Consider the following 14,264-nt stretch of genomic DNA (forward strand, 5'->3'; position numbering starts at 1 on the left):
TTTAGTCCTTCTTTCACTAACACAATTGTTCCCCCTCTGTCATTACTACTGTCTACATCCTTCAAAATCACTAACAAAATAGTGATTGTTTGATCTGCTTTAAATAATATCCTCAAAAATCTGCTAAATGCGAGAAGATTCCTTTCTTTTAGCTAGATTGCTACGACTACATAAATAATGCTACTAGCAATGAAAACAAAACAAATTTATTTGCTATGAACCTTTTTGTACATGACAATTTACAACTGTCTTCTTGGGAAAAAACAGTAAAACTAAATGAACTGCTTAACAGAAGTATTTATGCATAAGATGCAAATTGGAATGAACCCAAAATATTAACATTCAAAAATTTACTTTAACACACAACAGCCATTTCTGTTTTGCTATTTATTTCACATTTCTCATTCTGAACCAGGGCTTGAATGTTTAGCAGCAGCTAGCTGAGCTAACAAATGTATCACAATAGTAATATAACTTTACCATTCATGCTAACTTGATTATTTATCAACTTTTCATTTCCAAATGAAGAGCGAAGACAACAAAGAAGCAAGTTAAAATTACAGCCTCAGTCACAGATCAAAGAAGAAGAGTTTTAAGCCTCTTCTAATTTGTCCAAAACATTAATTAATCATTAAAGTCCCCCTGTAAAAAGGCTTATCACTGGAGTAATATATGTAAATTAATATGAACTAATGGAAATAAAGGATACCATGATGAATACACCTTGATGAAATATAAATTAAGCTCTCTCACATGGTAACAAAGTATATAATGTGGCATATAAAATTAGCATGTTTCAGTCTGGATTTTAATAGGCCCGAAACAAAAGTATGTATTTTAACACAAACTACGGTAAAATAAAATTAAATATCTCCATGTGGAACCAAAATAAGACAGCTGATGACTGCCGTGACATGGACTGGGGAAGCCATAAGTATGATCACCCTTTAGTGCTACTCTCTTTGATGTACAGTAGCATGATGTTCATGCTACATGCCCCTTGTCCTTAGCTGAGTCATTTCATTAAATTAACCATACTTCCTATACCCAAAGTGTACTAAGCACCAATTACAACAACAGCAGATTCAACCCTCCATACTTGAGTAACAGCCTCTTTACCTAAGTGAGTCCTTATATCCATTGCTCCAGAATCTACTGATCCTTCCAATGGCACTTTTTCACTTTCCTGTGAAGTTTGGGATTTTTCAGATGACACAGAGGTTGCACCTTTTTCCTTCTTATCCACACACTGTCTACAGGACACTGATAAACGAGAGGCAAGATTGTATGTTCCTGGAGCAGGGAAGGCAGCAGTGAGGATAATGGCATTTTCAGAAGGGGCATGTGGCTGTAAATTCACTACTGCAGATACACGGCCCACCCACAAAAACTGGCCTGAAGGATGCGGGCTGTACATTTGATTCTTGTTGCCTGGATACCTGTAATACAATATGAAATCAATACTCAAGGGCAGACGGTTAATAAATTTTTAAAAAATATAAGATACCAATTCCAAAATGCATGCATGCTAAAGTATTTTTTTCCAATTTCAAAACTTTGCATAATGTAATATTTTTCTTGAAATTATAATTTTATGGCAAATAATACATTAAACGTAACATATGGAGAGCACGGGAATCAATTGATTTCAAAATTGAAAACTCTCAATTCGCTCAGGAAATAATGACTACAAAGGCTTCAACCTTCCGCAAGAGTAAAAAGTGAGTGGTCTGAAGGTAGTCAGAGATGTTGAATGGTATAGTGAACAACATTTTCACATTGGATTTTTATTCCCACTGATAATAGATAGATGATCAAATCACATTTACTTTTATTACAAAAAATTACAACCATTAATTAACAGCTGGTAAAATCTATTGGAAATAGGTATGAAAATTTCACAGATCATTGGGTGTCCAAGCTAAAAATAAATGCATTCAACATTGTTATACAATTAACTATTTAAATAGAGCATTACACAAAAAACAGATGGTTCAACTGAGGGTGGGGAGTACACAAGCAGTTTGAAAGACTGTCACCATACATACAAAAAGTTATTGCATATCAACTGTCACAGTGTTACAATCTGTGCCAAAAACATACAGTATGTTACAAGAACTGGCCATTGCCACCTCCAGACTTCTATGCTACTGATCCAGCTTAGCTGTTTTCAAAATTCAAACTAGTGATTTAGTGCTACTGCATATGTACAACCAATGGAAGTAGTGGCAGCTCCGACCAAATTGATGGGTGCTGGCATGGGCATTCTAATCAGGATGGAATTGAGAGAAACTAGGGAAATACTAATGCCTGTCTGGCTAGCCTGTCATTTATGGCATATAAGGTTTACAAAAGGTTGAATTTTCACAGGCAGGAGCTATTATGCATTATGTACGACCAGAGAGTACATAGTAAGAGAGTGATGGAAAGATATAAAGATGCCCCTCAGTTTAATAACTAGTTCTTGCATATTATTAAACATTATGACTGTTCACAGAGTAGAAAAAAAGGAAAAAGGAGCTAAAATATTCTTTTGTTTTTGGAGTCATATTATTATTTTAGCCAATTATGTGATACCCATAGGCTATTCACGAAAGAGGGATCACTCATATTTTACTTGCATAATTTATCATGAAAAACTTTAAGTTTATGCCATATTGTCAGCTTAGTAAGTAATCTATGCATGGTACAATTTTCATTGATTTGACTCTAGCATTGCAGCAGTCATTGCAAGTTGAAACAAAAAATGTCCACAATGATACCTGTACAACATATTCATCACACGTTAAGCTAATTGTATAACATAAAATTTAATTTTTGCATGATAAATTATGCACATAAAAAATTTATTATCACTTTTTATAGAACAGCCCTAATACAAATACCCAAATTTGCATTGTTTGAATCAATAGCCAAATTTTCTCCATTTGTTTTATGTCCACCTATTTTGATGTTGGAAAAATACTTATGTTTTTATAACATACTGTTTATCCATACCATTACTGTTCTTCAGCTTGCATAATTTTTGGCTTACTTATTTGTGGATACAGTGGTGACTTATTTGGTTAACTGATAGTCACTGCCATTATTCCATTTGGAAATGTACGCGACTCTATAAATATTTCAATCTAGTCAAAATGATGATTCGATGAAAAAGAAAATAAACATGACTAGAACAAAATTATAGATAACCATTACATACACTTATTACCATAAATATTTCAGTCTTGTAAAAAATATATTTAAAGCCTTAATTTTACTTGAAAACAACTGCCAAAGGATAATCTTTCAAATATGGGAGGAATTTTTTGAGGTAAATTACTGCTATTTTTATATAATTTTCACTATCAGACAAATTCTTCTGACAATGTTCCTGACAAATAATGTCTTAATTTTATAACTGAAAATTTAATTAGCATAATCAACTTATCCCAATAAAAAATGATCACCTCACTGATATTACCATTTATGAATAAGTCTGTAAAAAGTAAGGTTTCTTTTGGCTTAAAGGAGCATTAACTTGGGGGCTTAACACATGTTTATATTGTTTCTAAAAATGATTTGCATAGTTGGGATCGAAAATCTTCCACTCTTTTAGGCATATGCTAGAATAAAATAAAACTTATTGCATACCCGCCAATGCTTGAAGTTTGAACCTCCACTGTCAAGTGGTAGCTAGAACAATTCTGAAGAAGCAGCTTAACAGGCACTAGGCAGAGCCTATAAAAAAGAAGCAAACAAACATAGAAGAAAAAGTGAACATTTTATGACGATATTTCTTTCTACAGTCATGAAACAGATAAAACTCTTAAGCAAGGAAAAATGGTTACATAAAATTGATACTTGAAAATCAGAATAGGTAAAATGTAATGATATTATCACTTATAATTATATTTAAGTAACTTTTTATTGTAATCATAATTATGTTATTTTTCTTACCTATTACATGAAAAATTGTGAGTGACCTGAGGAGGATGGTAAATACTGTGGGTGACTAGACGCTGCAATATTTCCAGAGGTGACAGTTGAGAAACCATACTCGGTAGAGTATGGAGAGTCGACTGAGACCATGGCATGCCACCACCCAAAACCGATTGATTCGTTCCAGGAGTTAAGCTTAGAGCATCAATAGAAACTTGATGCTGCCCATATACCCAGTGCTCTTTTACCATTGCCTCTGCTCCATCTGATATGGTATTCCACTTGACCAGAGCCTGTTATTAGAGATGATAATGAAAAAGTATTTTCAAAAAAGCGATTAAATGAATGATGAATTCATATATGAACATGTACTTGTAAATGTACAAGGCATTCATAAACAATGACTCTATCAGAAAATTATTCTAGTATACACTTAAATGAGAAATTATTAAAGCAATGGTCCTCAATGCGCAAAAACACATTATGGAAGGGAAATCTTGAGAGGGAGATAATCATTACCTAATAAATCTTGGACAATTATCAATCACAAAGCAATTAGCCACGTCAAAAACTGCAAAACATTAAATAAAAGTGAAATGTACAAGATATTTAATGGAAGGTACCAGTTAAATTAAAGCAACAAAATGCGTGTTCTGAAGGTGCATTACTAAAAATTGGAAGGTGTGGGAAAATAGAGGGAGTATTGATAAAAATTAGGCCCAGAATAGATTTATAATGGCTCCAGGGTTAAAGAAAACAAAGAAAATATAATTTCAAAAGGTGTTTCTATAAAAGATGAACGAGTTTATGTCTTTATGCTTGCTGTCAAACCATATTTTTAAACCCTTAAAAATGGAATGGAATAGACTGAAGTGGACCATCTCTTCACGAGCACCTCACACCCATGATTAATTTGTATAACAATGACCTCATACAACAAGTAATTTGCAAAACAAGCAAAAATATATTTTTAAAAGTGACACAATTAACAAGAGACATTTCACATAATGAGTGATGAGGAGAGAGGAATTCCTAGATTTATTGCATTCCTACTGCCTCAGTTATGTTTAGCACTTGTTCCACTGGTATTTTAGTATTGCTGGTGATCAAACATTTTTCCAAACTAAAGAGTATTCACAGTTTTAAAGTTGAAAATCACCATCTTAAGGTTTAATAAAGTAATCTACAAGCATTTTTCTCAGCTCCTCTCTCATTCCTCTCATCAACCTTCAATCCTTGAGTGAGTTCTTCCCTGCCACAGATATATTTCAGCCTATGAATGTCACTTGTTCATGGCAAATTGCCTTGCAATGCAGAAATTTTGCCCATTGCAACACTTATAAGAATTAATAAAACTTCTCTAAAGTATAGCAAGAGCTTTATTTAATAGGTTTTTCATATGAAATACAATTAATTTCTGATCTGCCTAAAATTGGATAAAATGATTGAGAGGCCAGAGCACTTATGGCTAAATAACAAGTTTGAATGAAAAATCATGGCAATTTAACAGTTTCAAAAGTTGAGAGTCAACCCTGTCGGTTAAAAATTCAAAACCACTAAGATACAAATCCTAAAAAAATAGATATCCTTCAATAGTCTCTAACCCTATATTCATTCAATACAATACCAACAACCAAATTATTCCTTGAATTGATTCCTATTCCCTCTTACCCTATTTAAAAATGTGATTTTTTATTCCTTTGAATGTCTTTTGCGTTTTTTTCTGTTTATTCCATTCATATAATTTCCTTAAAAAAAATCCTATCCTGTTTTACCAAATTATTGAAAAACTCACTTCTCACATTCACGCATATGAAAATGAATTGAATAATAATCCAAATTTTAAAATGTAGAAAGTAAATAATTCAAAAAAACCCAGGCTGTATACACATACATATTCATAAAGAGAATCTCAAATAAATACATTCACTTTGAAGGTGGTATGCTTTTTCTAGCTAATAATGTTTAGAAAAAGTGGGAGTATCAATTGCCCAATGCCTTTTACTAGTACATCTCTAACAGGGCTGCCATAAATATAATGGTTGTTTTAATGGCTTTTGCTACCAGGTTGTTTCCAGGTTTTCAAGTATATACAGTTCATTTTTCCAGATTTCATACCGCCATATTTACTACCTGGTAAGCTTAATGTGATCCAAATGCCTCTACTAAACTAACATGCGCAAACATTTCAATAATAGCCACAGTGGTATACACATCAAAGCGAATTAATGGAAATAGTTTAGAAATTTCGATGTTTCACCCAAATAAAAATCCTGCTTAGGGTAGAGAGATTACACTTGTTGCTGTGAGGGTCTTTTATTGGAATATTTGACTTTTTTAAGCATCTGGAAGCTTTGAATGTTAACTGTACCTTTTCAGAATATTTTATTGCTACATTCAGGCCATACAAATTTATAAACAAATGAGAATACTAGAGAATATCAGTCAGCACCTATTGCTAGTGAAAAATATTATTTCTATTACAGAGTATTTATCTATCACGGTATTCTCATTCAGCAAGTAAGAACCTCAATATTACTACCAATTTGTAGTATAGCAGTAATTTGGCAGTTGTTTCATAGTGTAACAATTGGTAACTCTGAATGACTGAATGAATGCTCCTTTAATGTAAACAGATGTGAGAAATATCTTTACATTCTTGCAGACTACATAACAACATTTTGGGTCAATATTAAAAAAAACTAGATTAGCCTTTAATTAAACTCAACTATATAATTTCTCCTTCCACTGCCCACTGTTTCCCAGTAAAATAACATTATTTCTCATACATTTTGGGTTTTACCACTCAGCTCCAGGTTTTTTTTATTTTCAAGGATAATTTGCCACCCTACTCCAAGCTCTCTTTAAGGGTCAGTATCCAGATGAAAAATCACTACGCATTTAATTTTTAACTTCCATTTTTTTGATTTGATAGGCCTGGTTAAAAGTTTTTAAAAGTGTATGTATGCTTATCTTGTTCTTACATTATACGCACATGAAAGCAATTATGAACTTGATTTCAATTTGAGCATCAAACTCAAACAGAACTCAACACAGAGGGGCTACACTAGTTAAATTTATTCATCATACATGTAATATTACATCAAATGGCTATTATAAACAGCTTACCCGCCACCTAAGAATTAATGTAGCATCCAAACGAGTTGGCATAGGGGTTTCATTACAAGCCATCACATCTGACTCTTGTTTCCCTCCTTTGTCTTCATCTCCTGTTTCATTGGTACTTTTCCCTGATCGGCTCTCATCTCCAATTTTTGAGAGATAGGAAAATGGCATGGCTGGCAATGCCCAATGCTGAATATGAGGATCCAAATTCACTTCAGGACTCTATGAAATGAAATTTTAAGTACATATATTTTCCGTCCAAGATTATAACCACAGGTAATTTAATTGAAAGAGCAAAAAGGTATGCATCCTAAACTAATTATAGCAATTGGGCAGAGTGGTAGAGTGAGAATTTATGACCTCATGCAAAATCATTCCAATGATATCCATTCAAAGCCCAATATCAACTAGGTGTTTTTAATAACTTTACAAATAAAATTGCACACACATAATACTTTAATTAACTACTTACCACAGAGTCATCCAGGATAACATCAGAGTATAAGATTACTTCATCGCTTGTATCTGACAAGAAAATAGATTTTTGCCATCAGTGTATAAGTATTGATTTTTCAAATGAAAACTAACACAAATGCCTAGATTTAGAAATAGATCAGCTCCTAAAAGCATTCAATCTAATCACTTTTTTTCAAATTTATTGAAAAGTTACCTTGAACTTATGTTTTTGAGGAGACCAGTGAATACGTCAAATCAAGGCTGGGAGGAAAAATATTTCAAAAATACATTTTGAGGTGTTAAAACATTAAAATAAGGTGATTAATATAAACAATCTATTTATTCATACAAACATGTCCAATAAATACAACAAAAAGGTAATCATAATGAATAATTTGAAGTACATCTTCTCAATTAGGAAAAACAGATCTATTTATTCTGTTGTTCTCAAATGTGAAATGTGAAAATTCAACTTCCTGGCAAGTTTACACCCATTTCTCATGGCACTTCCAGCTTCTGCTTGATTCTCAATGTTTTTATTTTTGGGAACTTTGTAAAGCATAATAAATCTATATCAAAATTAAATAGTAATATGCTAACTCAGTCCAGCAATAGTGCAAATATGGCATCACCTTAAATGAAATAGCTCCCTCAGGTTAAAAAATTTTCAGCATTGCCCGCACTCTAGATTACTGACCTAGCTGTTACCTTCTACAAAGATCAGTTTAAAAATTGATCAACACATTTAAAATAACCAGGTTAAATATTTGAATGTTGGGCACTTCCATGGCTGCATAGTGAAATTTTAACATTTCATCATGCTTGGCTATGAAAAGTCTAGTCTATTATATGGTTAATTGATGATTTTAAACTAATATATAAGCTACCAAACATTGAATATCATCATATGTAATATATGATGATTGCCATTGCAACTAAATTCAAAGAACTTGTTTTTTTTATAGAAAAAATATATCAATTGAATTGTTTGTGGGAGCCATGCCTTCAATCTAAGGAAGGGTAATGAATCAAACATTTTTAAATATTAGTCCACAAAATAACTGGCCTCATAAGATATCTAAGGTTTTTATCTCCAACACCAATACAGTATAATCATCCTTTTGCCTACTGTATCTAGATGCTGAATTGTCCCCTTCTCAAAACTCAAATAAAATTTTCAATCACACTTCATGAATCCCTTATCAGACTAAGACATTAAGTTAAAAGACACAGTGGCTTTTAATAAATTAATGCTTCATTCATTCATCACATTAAATTAGCTTATTTTTAATCTTAAATGATGAATGTAAACCAAATCACTAAGAAAGGAAAAATAAATTATGTAAAATAAGCAATAAGAAATACTATGTAGGTAATTAATATCCAAAACCAAAAATACCATGAAACTGCACTTAAATTACACTATTACTGACTTAATTTAAAAAAAAAATGTTATAAATTAATAAGAAGGTCACAAAAATTTTGAATTATTCTTATGAGTGAAGTGACACAAAAGAATATGCAGAAGATTATGGAAATTCTACACCACATGGACATTCTTATCCAATTACTGCAGGGAAAAATAAACCAAACATGCAAAAGATATAAATTACCTTCATTGTTTGACCTATGCGCCTTGAAAAGTAGGTTGATAGACTCCTGCGCTCCAAGATTAACCTCTGAAATGCAGGTAGAATATGACATGTTTAACAAATTACCACAGTTGTGAATTAAATTTAGAAATAGAACCAAGGTACTGGTGATGGCTTCATGAAATTGAAATGGATATTACTTGATACTTTAACTATGACATTATATAACATTTTGACATACCTAAAAAATATATAACCTATAGGATTACAGAAATATATTCATAGCACCAAAATATTACAACTTTCAAACAGTTTATAAACTATTTTATTATGGCAATCATGTGATATTTTGCCTACATTACTAATACCTAATGGCGACAAATAACAATTTTAAAGTGCATTGCAAGTCACGCACATTGCCTAAACAAAATACGAACAATATCCAAAGTTAACATACCAAACTTATATTAAAAAATCAAGATCCAAATTTAAAAACTTTTGTGACAAATAAATCTGAATGTAATTCTGAAAGTAATAGAGTCATACTAGAGTTAACAATGTATTACTTAAATATATTTTTAGAACCAAAAGGTCTACTTACCAAGAGGTAAAATAGGCCTAGTTGGGGCAAAGGTCCAGTGAAGGCTGGCTAGAGATGCCCTCATTAACTTCACTTCTGAAACCATTCCAACTCCAGGCCTCTGTTAAAAAAATGACGTTTATTAATTAATAAATAAGTCGATATTTTTTATTATTAAAATATTAATATCGAACTGCTTAAATTATTACTAATAATTGGTATTGAAACAAGAATATTAGCATAAATTCCAAATTATGTGAAAAAACTTAGAATTCTCTATCATTGATACAAACCATATTTTATTTATTAAAGGCTACATTATAAATGTTTCTACAGGTGAACTAAATGCAATTTGTACTAATTCAGGACGACCATGCACAATGCCATGCTGAAAAATTGAAATGTGTACAGTAGCATCCATTACAGGGTAACCTTCAATTTTAGCCTTGAAGAGGATTTTGGGGAGTAGGGAACCATTTGAGAGGCAGGAAATGAAAAGATGGAATGACTTTCTACCTCCTTTACTATTTTGCTGTAAAATAAACCAGAAGATGAAGTTCCTGAGGGGAAAAAAATAATATCCCTAGTAGCAGTTATTAGGAAAGATGACTGACAGCTGAGGTCATTTGGGCCATCATGATGGATACATGTGTAATTTGGTAGAGGTAAGGAATGTGAGAAGGATGGAGAAAAACTCAGCCCATCCTATTCTTTACGAAAGATGCCAAGGGGTCCACCATTTAACATTCCATTTGACTGCCGGTGTATTCCACTTGAAACTCTCCCCAATAAGCTATCCAAGTAGGGATTGGGCTATTTCTGAAAAAGCCAGACATTTCCAGGATTCGAATCTTTGGGTGGGATGCCAGTACACTGATTGACCCCGTGAGGTCATTTCTGTGCTTTTATTTAGTTGAAATTACCCTAGCAGAAATGGGGAAGAACATTTTTTGCAAACGTTGTGAATAAAAAATCAACAAAAAACCTTGTTTTTGGGCTAGACAATATAAAATAATTTTTTTTAGTTATCAACTCATTAGTATGCATGACAGAGAAAAGGCACAGGAAATGTCTAATTTTACGATATTCACCATTTCTTTAAATGAATTAAAAGGATTAGCATTGCATGTACATTTGTAGAATACTTTACCTATATCAATTCTGAAGTATCTAAACCTTTCCAGATTCAAAAATTAGGGACTTAATTGAGTTATGACAAACATTACTAACTCCGTCTATTTCATTGTCTATTGATCATCTAAAAATTATGGTATATTCTACTCACCAGATTCGAAGGTGAGCAATTTTTTAGATTAAGGGTGAGGTTAAGGGACTGAGGACTATTCCCAAATCCAGGCAATACTTCTCCTATGCTCCCACCACCTCTTCCTCTTAATTCCACCGCATCCAGCATATCAACCTTCCAAGAATGCCTTATCAAACGGTGACATGGTCGACGAGGGCCTCTGAAAGAAAATTTGCATTTTAAAATTTTGCCAGATGGTACTGAAAGATCACAGAAAAACTATATAGCACATAAAATTACCCTGACAAAAAAAATCAGCCCATTGATTTTTATTTTGGATCCAAAAACAAAGAATAAACTATAAATGTTTCACATAGATCAAATGAAATTAAAACCTATTCTCAGAGTCCTATCCTCCTTGTCCCACTACTTGAGCTAAATACACTGAATAAACTTAGCACTTAAATAACACATAGTGTGCTGCTGGTTAAACATTAAGGAGAACACTACATATTTGAAGTTCAGCTTGAGATTTAGAATATCGCTCACCCACTCCTCAACCTTAGAGTATTCCAGTTTATGCCTTCCACAAAGCACAAAACTACCAAACCCCAAACAAGCCTGGGTACCAAGATGCATTTATTCAATCTCATTTTGGCAACAGAGACCCAGCAAGCATATTGGATCTTAGATCATGAGTCCCACACTGAACTTAACATCTACTCTGAACCATGCTTATCACAATAATTGACTGAAGGGACTACATCCATTTTAGAATAGTTACAGGGTGGCCACTCATTTTCTAGATCCCCAATCCCTAATTATTCCTGATTTTCTGAATAAACATGCCATCCTTCTACTCGTTTTACCCACCAAGGGAAGTGAGAGTATTTTGAGGATATAAGCTTGAACAATACAAGTATTTGGCTCAAGTCCCTAAATTTCAGTAAATGTTCAATGATTTTTATTGAGTAACCTAAAATCATATCCTCCACTATCATATCCTCAGCTACTATTCACAAAGCTATACTCAAACAATTTCGAAGACCTATGCAAAGTGGTACAACAGTTATGGAGTCACCTGCAGGTATACAGGTACACACTACTTAGCTGCTTACTAAAGTTAGAAATCATGTATGTTGGACATCGCAGGATACTAACCTTTGGAAACTACCTTTCTGAACACCTGATGTTTCAACGTGTAATTCATCTGCAGCTTCATAATAAAATAGAAGACTAAGTGATACGGACTTTTCTCCTTGTCCTTCTGGTCCTCGAACCCACATAGGAAGGATGACACCCTGTCCAGGGCCTAAGAGTCCATTATTATCTAGTGATTCACCACTTTCCCTTCTGGCTATGGTATTGACACCCAGTCTCCACACTCCAGGAGGAAGACACCTGTTTACGTCCTTGGCTAATCCATCAACTGGTGGAATATTCCTCCACTTTGTTATGGTTGTATCTGAAAAAATCATTGATATATTTTAGTTTGAAAAAGTCTCTCCCATTATGAAGTTAGAAAGAACAAACACTACAGAAACCTGAAATCAGGTTTTGGAATATGAAACTAGCAGATATATATTATGGGATAAAAGCATCAGCATGTAACCTAATTTTTCAAGTCCATGAGATTAAATTTAACTTATTGATGACTGTGCCACTGTGGTATTCATCCATTTCATGATGAATAAGTAATTGTCATAGTTATGGTACAATATTAATTTCAGTTTATCAACAAGAAGTAAACTAGAAGTTAAATTTGACAGCATTTCAAATGCATAGTTTAAAACTTGGGGTTTAGGATAACAATATTTTATTATTAGACATGTATAACATACAGGTTATAGCTATTTTACGGGTTTCTACTAATATTCCACCTAAAAAATCATAACAAATTGGTAATGCATAGTAATTGGATGATACACTTCTCCTCAACCCAGAGCAGATTAGCACACTGATAATACTGCCATGAAAGGAGAGTCAGTGATTTTGTTTAAAACAAGCGGGCATTGAACATCCCTAATAACAACAACAACAACCCTAATAACAAAATAGCCAGTGGAGCCATATTATTTAAATGCTAGCTTTTACATAAAATTAAACAAATTTTGCTTTCACTATTTTCAGCGTGCTTAATGCATATTTCTGGAAGTATTACTCAAGTGATCTATAACAACCTTGCTACATACATAAATATACTTTTCAGTAAAATAAAACTAATCAGCATTAGAGAATTCCAAGCCCTAGAAATTACACAACCAATGTCCAATTTTACATATAAAGTAAAAGAAATTCATGCTGGAATAATAAAATAATAACCAAATTTAATTCTTATTCATAGAGCAAATTTTAACCATTATTGTGACCTAAGTCAACATAATCTCGAACAAGATCAAAAATATCACATATAAAAATGGGTGTACATTGAAGTAAGTTACGAATACTAATGATGGGAAAAGGGATAGCATTTTAAGATGTTTAACGATATTTTTAGGTACTCCCTATCCCACTTAAAAACATTTTTTCTAGACTTTTTATGAGCAATTAAATGAAACACTAATCGCAAGATACGTACAAGGAATGCATAAAAAGTATCAGGAAACGTTTTGGAAAAATAGATTTTTTTCAGATATTACTACAATGCCTCAAAATTCTTCAAAGTACATCCATTGAGTGTCAACACACTTGTGCCAGCGGCTTTTCCATGACTCAAAGGCTCCCTGGTAGGTGGATTCCAGAAAGTCCTTAAGATTCAGCATGCTAGCTTCTTTGATGGTACGTAGTCCATCCATTGGTGGTGTCCTTTGAGGGAGGATTTCACTTTTGGGAATAGGAAATAATCTGCAAGTGCTAAGTCAGGACTCTACGGGGCTTAGAGAATTATCACAATGTCATTGCAGAAGGTCTTCTCAAGCAGACACTAGACTTTTGGCAATCCGTCAAGACCTTCAGGATGAGTTGGTGCAGATCTTTTGCAACGCCAAATTTTTGGTGATAATGGTGTACACTGTCATCTTATCAATACCAATATGATCTGCGATCATGTGCACACTTAACTGATGTTCTGAATTCAGCAGTCCACGCATTCGTTGCACATTGCTGTTGGTTCTTGACATTGATGGCCGTTCAGCATGGTGCTCGTCCTCCACACATTCTCAGCCATCTTTGAAGAGCTTGTGCCACTTTAAAACTGCAGCTTGTGCCATGCTTTCATCCAAGAGCACTTGGCAAATCATACTCAACGTCTCCATAACCAATATTCTCAGCCAAACACAAAATTTGATGGCTAACCGCTGATCAAAGGTTCGCTGCATTTTGCATGTGCACTTAGTCACTTAAC

The 14,264-nt window shown here is 33.3% G+C and overlaps 1 protein-coding gene across 2 annotated transcripts in view; it reads right to left on the reverse strand.

Annotated features, from left to right (window-relative positions):
- Positions 1-219: 219 nt before the first annotated feature.
- Positions 220-14,264, reverse strand: part of l(3)76BDm (trafficking protein particle complex subunit 8 homolog l(3)76BDm) — a 53,287-nt gene continuing 39,242 nt past the window's right edge. For both annotated transcript variants that reach the window (XM_071587819.1, XM_071587818.1), the window contains 9 exons: positions 12,083-12,386; positions 10,961-11,141; positions 9,697-9,796; positions 9,117-9,182; positions 7,520-7,572; positions 7,051-7,269; positions 3,940-4,214; positions 3,634-3,720; positions 220-1,439 (listed from right to left, as the gene is read on the reverse strand). In XM_071587819.1, coding sequence (XP_071443920.1) covers positions 1,058-1,439; positions 3,634-3,720; positions 3,940-4,214; positions 7,051-7,269; positions 7,520-7,572; positions 9,117-9,182; positions 9,697-9,796; positions 10,961-11,141; positions 12,083-12,386 — 1,667 coding nt within the window. In that variant the 3' untranslated portion in view covers positions 220-1,057. The remainder of the gene's footprint in view (positions 1,440-3,633; positions 3,721-3,939; positions 4,215-7,050; positions 7,270-7,519; positions 7,573-9,116; positions 9,183-9,696; positions 9,797-10,960; positions 11,142-12,082; positions 12,387-14,264) is intronic.

Source organism: Hetaerina americana, unplaced genomic scaffold (assembly GCF_022747635.1).
Source record: "Hetaerina americana unplaced genomic scaffold, ioHetAmer1.1.p SCAF_3, whole genome shotgun sequence".
Lineage (NCBI taxonomy): Eukaryota > Metazoa > Arthropoda > Insecta > Odonata > Calopterygidae > Hetaerina > Hetaerina americana.